Source organism: Capricornis sumatraensis, chromosome 2 (genome assembly GCF_032405125.1).
Source record: "Capricornis sumatraensis isolate serow.1 chromosome 2, serow.2, whole genome shotgun sequence".
Taxonomy (NCBI): Eukaryota; Metazoa; Chordata; class Mammalia; order Artiodactyla; family Bovidae; genus Capricornis; species Capricornis sumatraensis.
Genome location: NC_091070.1, coordinates 1,182,271 through 1,194,007, shown reverse-complemented (window position 1 = coordinate 1,194,007; position 11,737 = coordinate 1,182,271). Strand labels below are relative to the sequence as shown.

The window sequence follows — 11,737 nt, the reverse complement described above, 5'->3', positions numbered from 1 at the left end:
AAACGTAAAAGCATTAAGGCAAGACTGGCTAAGCATATAAGCATGACACGGATTTAGCGATCGAGCATATATATTCATTTGTCTCCGACATTACTTGAAAAGCAAACGTCTAAGCAGTTTCTTGCGCGAGGACACTTGCTCCCTCCAGATCCCTGTCCTCGGTCGCCAAAGGTGCGGCCGCCCCCACCCCAGAACTGCCCACGGCTCCCCAGCGGCGGACCGCGAGGCCAGGGCCAGCCCGCTGCCCCGGGGCGCGAGATGCGAGGGGCGGGTGGCGGGGGTAGGAAGGGGCAGAGGGGTCCCTCCTGCGGGGTGGGGGCCTTCTGAAGCCGGGGCCGCCCCCCGTCGGCTACGCATCCGCTCTGTCTCCGCCCTGGTCGGGGCTGGCAGCTGCGGGCACTCTTCGGGGCACGCGCCCCGCGCCCCTCCACGCTTCTCCGCGGGGGTCCCAGCACCGCCGGCGGCCACGCGCGCGAAGGGTCGGCGGGAGGCCGGGCGCGCCGGGGCGGGGCCAGGGCTGGGGGCGGGGCGGGAGGCGGGGCCAGGCAGCGAGGCCCGGCCCTCGCGGCGCGGCGCACGGCGAGGCGGCAGCGCGGCGGCGGAGGGATACGCGGCGCCGTATATATAACGCGGGGCGCAGGCTCGCGGCGCGGCGGTGGTGTTGGGAGCCTTGCAGGCGCGGAGCCGTTAGCGCAGTTGGCGGCGGCGGCGGTCGGCGACGGCGCAGCGCTCAGCGCACACGGGGCCCCAGCAGCAGCTGTAGCGGAGGCGCCCTGCGGTCCCGGCCCCGGCGCGGCCACCCTCGCTCTCTCGGCCTCCCTGCCTCGCTCGCACCATGGTAGGTGGGGCGCGGCGAGTGCCGGCGCCGCGGCCGCCTGCCCGCGCTCTCCCGATCCTGTCTCTTCCCGTTTTTCCCTCGCTGGGTGGCTTTTCCTGGCTTCCGGGTGGTGCGCAGCCGCTGCGGCTCGGGACGCGCTCTGGGTTTGCATCCCGGTTTTCTCGGCTGGGCAGCCCCATTTACGTTTCGGCCCGTCGTGGGGCCGGGGTTGGCCGCGCCCGGCCCCGAGCGGGGGTTCTGGCCACGCCGGGGCCCCCGCACCCACCCGCTCAGACGTCCGCCCCCGTGCCGCCCTAAGGGCGGGGGCCCGGGCGGGGCCGCGGCCAGACCCCGGCTCGCGAGCGGCGGAGAATGAATGGGCCGGAGCGAGCCGGTGGCGCACGTCGCCGCGGCCGGGGCGCGGGGCCGCCGCCGTCCCCTCGGGGCGCTCCTCCCGCCTCCCTCCCGGGGGGCGCGGCGCGGGCGTGGGTCGGGAAGGAAGGAGCCGGGGAGGGGGTGGTGGGGGCAGGAAGGCGCGGGGCGGGGGGCAGCGGGGGCGGAAGCGGCGGGCCGGCCGGCCGGCCTGCCCGGGCGGGGCCCTGCGGCGTCCCGGGGTCCGCGTCGCGGCGTCCGGCGCCCCTGCAGACCCGCCCCGCGCGGCGGTAGAGGCGAGCGGGGCACCGGGCGGGCCCCCCCCGCGGGAGGCGCTCGGCCGTGCTAACTGGGGCGGGGGGCGGGGAGGAGCGCTGGCGCGCGCCGCGGTCTCCAGTGGAGACGCGAAGTTTGTGCTCCGGGGGAGGTGGCGGCGCGCAGGGCAGAAGCGGATGGGAGGCGCGGGGCGCGCTCGGGCCCCGCCCGCGGCGGGTGTGGGGGGTCTCCCTGGCCTGGAAGGAGAGGCGCCCCGCACCCTGCTCCCGGGGCCACCTCGCCCGGCACTTTCTGCGGCCCCGCGCTCCCTTCCGTCCGAGGGGAGATACCCTCCCCGTCTCCGCCTCCTTTGCGGCTCTCCGGCTGCCAGATGCGCCCGTGCGCCTCTCCGGGTGTGCCATCCCCCGGCCGGCAGGGCTGACATCACCCCCCGCCTCTCTGGCTCGGCGGGGCGGGGTGGCTGCTCTCGGAGGGGCCCGCGCACCTCTGCCCCGAGGCCGACGCGGTGTGGCGGTGAGCGTGTCCCTCAGTGTCGAGGCGGGCCGACAGCCTCGATGTACACTCTCAGAGGACACTTCCCCGGCGAGGTGACAGCTTTTCTTGCGAGGTGTGGCCGGCAGCGCTTCCTGTTGTAGGAGGCAGAGACGTAGCCCTGGCATTACATAAATCCTCGTGTTTCCTTCCTTCGCTATGAAGAAGACCGGCGTGCTGTGTCTGGGGTAGGGAGGAGGGGAGGCACAGTTCTAATTTGAAAAAAATGTTTCCCCCCTAAGTCAATATGTTGGAACATCACTCTTCCTGTGAAAGTTTTCATTTGCGAGTGCGAATAAACTGCCATTAGCTTTCTACTAGGACTTGTTTTGGAACTGGTTTCGTTAGCCACCCTTCATTAAAATAAAAATACATACTATTTGTCCTTGAGATCCCAAATCCCCATGGCTGGAGGCCCAGGACCAGCGTTGCAGAGAGCAAGTGATGCAAGGAGAGTTAGCTTCGCGGCATCACCGCCTCTAGTGAAGCGTTTATTAGGGGTAGCTCTTGGATCACCCTTAAAAGGGTAGAGTAAATGTTCTCTAGCAGAGTTCATAGTTCCTCTCAGAAAAGGAGGGCACCGCCTCATAATTAACGTAGATTCTGTGTCCTTCAGTTTTGCAGTTTTGTAACAGCTCAGTTGTAGGACTGTTCCATTATTCCCCCCACCCCGGCTTTTGAATCATAGGATAATTTGACCAAGGACATTTAGTTGTTCTAAATGATAGGCTTTTAACAAAGAACTGCCTAATTTTAGTGATTGGAAAGCATGGAAATGAAGTTGGTAGGATAACCCATTGCTGTGTATTTTTTTCCACTTAACTGTATCTCGTAAAATAGATATAAAAGCCTGTTAATCCAAGCCAGTGCTATTATGTAACGACAGTTTGGAGATTTGGAGTGCCCGCAGCGGTGCGCAAGGTGCACTGAAGGCCTGACCTGGCCCCGGTCCTGGCTGCAGGGCCGGCCGCGGCAGGTTGGGTCCCTCCGTGGGTGGCCGCGGAGAGCGCGGCGTCCGTGCAGTAGGTGGCGCTCTTCTTCCCAGAGCCGGGCCCTGCGGCTGCTGCAGTGGGCCTGTGGCCACTAGAGGCGCCATTTCTCAGATGATGAACTGACTCCTAGTTGGACCCTCCGCAGAGCAGAGAGCCGGTAGGCCCAGAGAAGAAAACCAGAAGTGAGACCTTGTCTAACGTGTCATCCTTTGTTTTTAAAACAGCATAAAGAGTTCCCTGCATTCTAATTGTTTCTCTTAAATGACACGGTTGAAATTTTCACAGCTGAGAAAGATCACTATTAAAAGACTTAATTGGAAAAGCTATCCTGACTCCAGACTCCCGTGGGTTGAATTATAACCTTTTCTTTTTCTGTGCAGGCTGATCAGCTGACCGAAGAGCAGATTGCTGGTAAGTGGGTGACTACAGGGAGTCTCGGTAGACCAGAACTAGGTAGCCTCAGTGCTGGTGACTCCTCCCTCTCCCCTTAGTCTGAGCAGTTTTCTAAGGCTTTTATTTAAACGCAAACAACAAGGAGAAGTATTTAGGTTAAATGTTACTCCTGGTCAGTCTTGTGGAGATAATGTAAGGTGGAACTAAGGATACCCCCTTGCTACACTCTAGAGTGCTTCACGGGGTGCTGGGCTTTGTATGGAATGAGAGTGCATGGAGCCGGCTACTCAAAAATGTAGTTTAGAATTCTTACGCCCCTTTGTAATGCACCATGAAAGCTTGTGCCTGCTATTCTAAATGGGAGTGGGTGAGGAGGATAGTGAGGACCACCGTAATCATCGCGAAGGGAATGAAGTTAGTGTGGATTTTGGCGTTCAGTATTCCCTGGAGGACTTCTCTGGCTTTCTGGCCTTGGCATGTGGCATGCCAGATCTCAGTTCCCCAATCAGGGATTGAACCTGCGCCCCCCGAGTCGGGAGTGCAGAGTCTTCACCACTGACGGCCAGGGGAGTCCCTGGAGGGGTTTTCTGAGATGGTTTCTCTTCAGGAAACCAGGACTGCCTTTGGAGTACTCTGAATGCCGTGGAGAGAGAACTCTCTGGTTACCAGGGATTGCCCATTTCTGGTAACCACCTCTCCTGTTGCTGTGAAACACGGAGTTCTTAACGGCTGTAGGGATCGCACAGGAAGGGACAGTCTTCCCTTGTCAGATTGGACCTGGCACTAAACTGTTGAAACTTAGCCTTTGAAAGCGTGGGGATTTTGTGGTTTTATGGAACTGGTTGCCTGTGGTGACATTTGCTCTGCTCTGTGTGAAGGTCCGTCCAGCGTGACTGCTGTGGGCTTTGTTTCAGCAGATAAAGAGCAGGCGGTTTCTGTTAACTTGCACAACTTGGCTTGCTTTGGCAAGTTCAGGGGTCGGGCGTGCTGTGACTGGGTTGGGTGAAGACATTCATTCTAAAAGGTAAACTTGTGTTTTCAGAATTCAAGGAAGCTTTCTCCCTATTTGACAAAGATGGTGACGGCACCATCACAACCAAGGAACTCGGAACCGTCATGAGGTCGTTGGGCCAGAACCCGACAGAAGCCGAATTGCAGGACATGATTAACGAGGTGGACGCCGATGGTAAGGGCTTGGGGGCTGTGGACGAGGGCCAGTGTGTGTGAGTCAAGCTTGGACCTGTCACCAGATTGCCTTTCAGGCATCGGGAGCAAGGCAGGTGTGCAGAGCGCCTTTCTGTGGTCTCCTTAGGCCGTTGACATCACGGGCCTGCCTCTAGCCCTCCTCGCTCTCCAGAACGTTTTCTGGATCAGATCACAGTATTGTTCTTTTCTGCTTGCCATGACCTGTAGCTCAGTCTTGTATCAGCTGGCCCATGAGTCTGCACTGAGTACTATGGGGAAAGTAAAAATATATAGCCATAGACCTTTTAAGAAAGCTTGGTCGTCTCAGGAGACAAACCCCGAGTGAAGTGGGGGAAGAACCTTAGATGTCACTGCATAGAAGTGAGTGCAGTGGGAGCTGTCAGTGTGTTTATTGACGAGAATGCCAGGGGTCACGTGAGGCTCGGAGGTGGGGTGCGTGACGACCGAAGGGACCCGCTAGGAGGGTGCGGAGCCAGAAGGAGCGTGTGGGTCGGGCGCTTGTTCTCTGGACTCCAGAACAGTGGACAGGAGACCTTTTCACTGCTTGCTTCTATCAGTAAGTAGTTTTTAATCACTCCCCTCTCCCCTCAGAGAAAAGCCATGTGCTTTGGAAATAATATTAAATTAGTAAGTGATTTATATAATACATTTAAGTAAATTAATCAAATCTATAAACATAACATTGTAGAACATTAGTAAATTTTGAAAAGATGAAATAGGAATTAACAGTTTGGATCTAGACTTTCTTGATCAGCTTGATACTAGCCATTTAAAATATAAAGTATGGTATAATGTGATAAAACAGAATTATACTGCTGGTCACATATATTTAGAAGCAGGGGTTTGGGGTCACCTCTTTAACAGTGGTTTAAGCCCATTTGAGCTACTTCTAAAGACTGTTTTCATCGTTAATAATTTGGGGAAAGAGGTTTATTCATAGTTCTGTCTCATTTGATTGCTAAGGGGATCAACCATCTGGGAACATAGTGTGGCTCTCTTATAGTCTAGCCCAGGAAGCTGTCTGGGGACTGGCACAATGTATTAGGCCCTCCGATTGTGTGGAACAAGGCGGGGAAGTTGTCTCAAGCTGTAGAATCTAACATTTGCCATGAGTGAATATGTTGATGCTGAAGACATTGCTGTAGGGCCATAAGAGGTCATTTCAGACTACTGGTTTCTGTCTGCCATGAACGTCAGTAATGCTTTAAATTTTTGGAGGCCAAAACGCTTTGAGGGAATCTGTGAATTACTACTTTGTTTTAAAGGTACTGGTGAAAAAGAGTGACATCCCATAAGGCTTTTTTTCCTTCTAATTTAATTTTTATTTCTGTTTAGTTCAGGTTACACTGTTGATCTGGTGGCTTGACTCTGGTGTATTCATCTCACTTGGTTTCAAAGGAGGAGTTTGGAACACTGGTCACAGAACAGATTCTGCTCACAGTTCCCTGGTTGTTAATGATCTGAGCTGAGAAAATACTTCCGAGCCATGCCCTTAGTAGGAAATAAAGATACTGAGTTGGGAGAAAACCGCTGGTGACTTCCCATAAAGGGTCTGAGAGGCACCTCCTGGAGAAGGCTTTCCAGCACTCGAGGCTCCTGTCATGAGAGCCACCTTTCCTCCACTCACGTCTTTCCCTGCTTGCTTTCTTCCTTGAAACCCTTGGTGGCTCAGTGATGGGCCTTTTCCAGCATTACCGGTGTAGGCAGAGTTCGAGCTGAGGGCTCTCCCTGACTTGGGGGAAGGCAATCTCGGGTGCCTCCCTCGGGAGTGGAAAGATGCAGCCAGCGCTGCCGTGGGCTCTTTTTCCTGTTGAGCTGTGCCAGCCTTCCAGGGGCCGAGGAGCTGTGTGCCGCATCCTTTGCGTCATTAAATGCGCTCCTGGGCGTTGATGGCTAGTTTGAATTACAGGAATCACGTGAAATTGCCCTGTGAAGTTTTTGAATAGTTGAGACCGAAGATAATACAACCTGATAAAGCAGTTCACCAGTTTGTCTTACCAAATGTGTACTGTTCTATAAAATGATATTAAAGTTATCTATTGAGTAGCGATAACTGGAGCACTTATTTCACACAAGCTTTGTTTTTTGATTTGAGGTAATGGCACCATTGACTTCCCAGAATTTTTGACTATGATGGCTAGAAAAATGAAAGACACTGACAGTGAAGAAGAGATCCGCGAGGCATTCCGAGTCTTTGATAAGGTAACCCTGTGTCTGCTTTGCTGCCTGTAGTGAAATACGACTTTGTGGCCATTTCTAAAAGCTTTCACATGCTTTTCTAGTTAAAACACTTTACCTGCCTGCCTGAGCCTCTGTAATCTCACTTTCAAATATTCCGGACTTAACTGCAGTAACCTTACCACATGACCGTAAGCGTAGTAAACAGCAGAGGAATTGTGAGCCAGGTGTTTGGCTGTTGCAGTTTCCTCTGCCTTTTAAGAAGCCCCTGCGGTTTCTGGACTGGCTGTCTGCATGTGTGCAGTGGTGGAGGGGGGGCTAGAGAGTTGGCAGGTACACACGGACAGTGGCTCGGTCAGAGCCCTGCCTGCCCACGGCGCCGAGTCCCTGCCGGTGACCACCGTGGCGTGTTCGCAGGATGGCAACGGTTACATCAGCGCCGCAGAGCTCCGCCACGTCATGACAAACCTGGGAGAGAAACTGACAGATGAGGAAGTCGACGAGATGATCAGAGAAGCTGACATCGATGGAGACGGACAAGTCAACTACGAAGGTAAGGCGCCGCGTTCCCTTAGCCTGCTTGGTGACGGTCCTCCCTTCAGGATCCGTGAGCAAGTTGACTACTGCAGCGAGGGGTTTTCTCCCTTATGCAGAGTAGAGATGTTACCTTCATTAAAGCTGCTTTTGAAGATAACCGGAAGTTATGATTATTTGTCTTTTCAGAATTCGTACAGATGATGACTGCAAAATGAAGACCTACTTTCAACTCCTTTTCCCCCCCTCTAGAAGAATCAAATTGAATCTTTTACTTACCTCTTGCAAAAAAAAAAAAAAAAAAGTTCATTTACTCATTCTGTTTCTATATAGCAAAACTGAATGTCAAAAGTACCTTCTGTCCACACACACACAATCTGCATGTACCGGTTGGTGGTCCTGTCCCCTAAAGACCAAGCTGCACATCAGTTTTCCGATATAAATACTTGTCCTACCTTAACAATAAGGGAGCACTTCGTGGACTCCTGGCAGGTCCATCTGCTCGTGATTGGTAACACTGTTTGGGCTGGCCAGTTTTTCATGCATGCGGCTTGACAATTGAGCACAGTCAGGCGTTTGTATTAAAAATGAAAAAGTGAAAAAAATTCAAAACCTACTCAGAGGGGTTCTAGTTCAAATTGTTAGCATAAACTGTTGTAGCTGGTTTACTGAGAAGAGGCATTTAAGATTGGCTCGCCTCAGGATGCCGTGTGGGCAGCTGTCCAGGCGGAGCTCCCCTGCTGCAGGGCCGGCCTCTCTAACGCCCCCCGGCGACCGTGACGCACGCTGGCGGCGTGCCTGTCTGTGTCTGCAGCGTTGTCCGCGTTGTGCTGAGTGGAATGGGTGTCAGGCTATCACCATTCATACAAATTTTTAAAAAGAAACTTTTATCAAGGGAGCATCTTTGGACTCTCTGTTTTTAAAACCTTCCGAACCATGACTTGGAGCCGGCAGAGTAGGCTGTGGCTGTGGACTTCAGCACAACCATCAACATTGCTGTTCAAGAAATTTACAATTTACGTCCATTCCAAGTTGTAAATGCTAGTCTTTTTTTTTTTTTTTCCAATAAAAAGACCATTAACTTAAAGTGGTGTTAAATGCTTTGTAAAGCTCAGACCTAAATGGGGACGAGCCAGTCGGAGGGGAGGCCAGTGTACCTTTAAAAATGCCCTCAGCCCAGTATTGGGTACCCCCCACCCACACAGACACGCATCCCAGCACCAACCACTGAGCGCGAGACCTTTCCCCAAACCAAGCGGATACTGATGGCTTCGTCTTGTTATGGACATGTAGGGCCACTTGTACTTTCACTGGGGGGAGGGGAGTGGATCATGGTAACTTACTGGCTGTTCAGGCAGTAGAGCTCTTAAATGAAGGAAAAAACAAAACCCACTTTCTCAAGCATGTGTTTAGGGGTTCTTATTAATTGTGCTGCTGGTTGCCTGTTGTATGTAACTTTGAGACCAACTGTGCAAGAGATGATTCAGTGCGTCTGTGATTGAACCCTTGCTGTGCGTAGTAGAAGCGGTGGTCACTTTTCTAAGCCAGTCTCTTCATGCCTAAAGGACACTACCAGTCACCTTTTGATGCACAATTTTTCATTTATGATTGTACTTACTTGACTTCGCTCCTCCCTGTCCCTGCCCCCAGTAGAACCAATTCTAACCTCCAACTTGAAAGTAAAACTCCAGCCCAGAGGGAATTTTGTATTTCTTTACAGAACTGTAACTGAGGCTAAGGAGATGCTGGTACTGACCTTGACGGTGCGATTGGTGTGCCTAAACGCCCCCTGAAAAGGAATTGGAGTCAGTGCAGAGCTCTTTCTGAAGGCTGAGAGTGCATTTTTCAGGGTGCTGACTGGTGGCATCTTATTAGGAGATTGGGTTTTGAGTGTTCCTGTGTGGGAGGTCTAACTTTGCCCAGGAACAGCAGCAGGCTGCCAGTGAGGCGGTGGGACGCGCTCTGCAGCCCGTCGGGTGCCTTCAGGGTTGGTTTCTGGAGACCCTGTGCCTCTCGTCTGCTCCCTGCCTCTCTGGCATTTTGCAGCTCCCTCATTTTCCCCGCCAGAGGGGTGGGTCCGAGCCACGGAGAGGAGCCCGCCCCTCCGCTTGGCTGCTGCTCTCTGGGCTGGGTGGTTGGTAGAAGAGAGGTTGGCGTCATGGGCGAGGCTTGGCTTCTGTAACTCCCTGAATCTGGAAGGAACATCAGTACCGTGGAGGTTTTCTCCCGGTGAGATAGGAATGGGGTTTCTGGTTCAAGGAATTGGATAACCTGGATATTTCTTGCCAGGAGGTCAAGTAGCAAGACTGTTGACCCATTCTCAGGCCTGTGGCCGATGATCTCTTGGTAGCTTTAAAAAGGGTAAAGGACGATTTGGCTTGTTTTTCAGGAACTTTGCCTTCTGTGCTGGCCCTCTCGCCATGGGGTGGACTCTGTGTTGGTCTCGTAGCCTTTCCTAAAAGACTACCCATGAAGCCAGGTTCATAAGTGGCTGGCCAGGATCCTGTTTGGGAGCTGGAAACGTACCCCCAAGGGGTGCTGAGTTCCAGTTTGGCCTCAAGGGGAAGCCTAGTCCACTGGGGCCTTTCTGGCCTTGGGGACAACCAGCCCCCTAGGGCTAGGTGTCCGCAGTCCACGGGGGCTTGTGAGGACATAAGCTGGGTGAGGGGGCGCGACTGAAACTTGGCCAGAACCTTCCTGTAAACTCTGGCCCCACTTCTAACTGCTCTATAAATACATATACACATATTTATACATATACACAGAGTGAGTGACTGGCATCCGCTTGAGCCTGAAACTTGCCATAAAAAACTGCGGAGCCCTTGGCGCGCACGCTCAGCTTCGTCCTCCATCTGTTCGGGGTAGGTGTCGAGCAAACGTGTCTTGATATTTCAGATGGGTTTCTGATGCACTGTTGCCAAGGAAGGCTTTTTTTTTTTTTCCTGATTTTTTGACAAATTTTTGCACACTTTAAATTGGTGACTTGGCAACTTTCAAACACACTGAAAACTAGCTGCTGTACATATTTTTATACCCTCTTTATAAGCGCATGTCTGACTGTACTCTTGACCACGTCGTGACGCGGGGCCGTCCAGTCGGCCTGCCTCTGCTCGGGCCGTCGGAGAAGCGGTGTGACTAGCGGCCCCTCGGCAGTCCCGGGAACTTCCTCCTGAACAAAGAGTGTGGATTTGGTCAAGGCTGCTCCTGGTTCATTCGGCCGTTTTCAGCATTTGAAGTAATTACTGTATGTCCTAAATACACCTATCCTTTTGGCAGTGACTGGATTTCCACGAATGTGTCTTACTATATCCTTCTGCTGGCAGTTACTCTTAGCTCTTACCGACCCCTTGAAGCTGTTCTGCAGGAGACAGAAGCTCTTTGCAGTCTGTATCCCTCGGAGGAAGAAGGTAGTGGCGTGGGTGGAGTGTGTGTTCTTTCTCCAGATTTATTATAATGTTCATTAAACACGTTTGTAGCCAAGATGGTGGGGGTCCTCTTGTTACGGAAGTCACCCTTCACCGTGGCGATTTGTGAAGGAGATGCACTTGAACGTTGCTGTAAATCTTGAGATAAACTGTTTGGAGATTTAACCACCTCTCTGATGGGGGACCAACTCTATGGAAATTGTAAATAAGTTTTATTTATAAACCTGGCACTGTATTCAATAAACATTTCTGCAGCCTTTCATCTCTAACTGCGAACTCTGGAGGTTTTTAGCCCCCGCTGCCGTCCGTTCCGTTTGCTCAGTGAACAAGCTGTACCTGCGCGCCAGTACGGTGGCGGAGGGGCCAGAGCCGCCTCAGAGACGTCCCACTCTGGCCTTAGCCTGGTTTTAAAGTTCAGGTCTGGGGACTTAGCCTGGTGGTGCAGTGGCTAAGGCCCTCCCTTCCCAGGGCAGGGAGCCGGGTTCAAACCCTGGCCAGAGAACTAGACCCCATATGCTGCAATGAAATGAAGCCCGGAGCGGCCAGACATCTAAAAAAACGCAGTTCAGGGGTTAATAGCTGACACAGTATCCTGGCATTTTACTGTATCTGTGTTTGCTTTGTGTGGAAAATTCACACCGTGAAAAGATTCATTCCTCTTTAACCTCAAGGTTAATTCAAGTCTCTTTAGAAATTGTGTGAAGTACACTTTAGAAATTAGATGGGGGTTTAAATATTAGCTGGGAATTTACAGTTGCATAAGCAGCGGCTTCTGCCCAAGTCCCGAGCAGGACAGCTGAGGAACGGTGGGGGCCGGGGGCGGGGTGCAGTTCCCACTGAGAACTTTGGAGTGGAAACCTGGCCCTAACCAGTATTGCCCTAACAGCGTGGCCCCCAACCCCGTCTTGAGACTGCGTCCTCAAGCAGGAGCAGCATCTGGCTGCCCCCTGTGTTTGCAGAAGGGCCTTCCGCAGGCTGCCTCGCCTCCTTAACAAAGCGGGAGAGAGCTGAGA

The 11,737-nt window shown here is 53.2% G+C and overlaps 1 protein-coding gene across 1 annotated transcript; it reads left to right on the top strand.

Annotated features, from left to right (window-relative positions):
• Positions 1-674: 674 nt before the first annotated feature.
• Positions 675-10,966, top strand: CALM1 (calmodulin 1). Its single transcript, XM_068965756.1, has 6 exons — positions 675-838; positions 3,369-3,399; positions 4,424-4,567; positions 6,683-6,789; positions 7,183-7,318; positions 7,489-10,966. Exons 1-6 carry the CDS (start codon positions 836-838, stop codon positions 7,515-7,517), a joined length of 450 nt encoding a protein of 149 aa, XP_068821857.1. The 5' UTR covers positions 675-835; the 3' UTR covers positions 7,518-10,966.
• Positions 10,967-11,737: the final 771 nt, after the last annotated feature.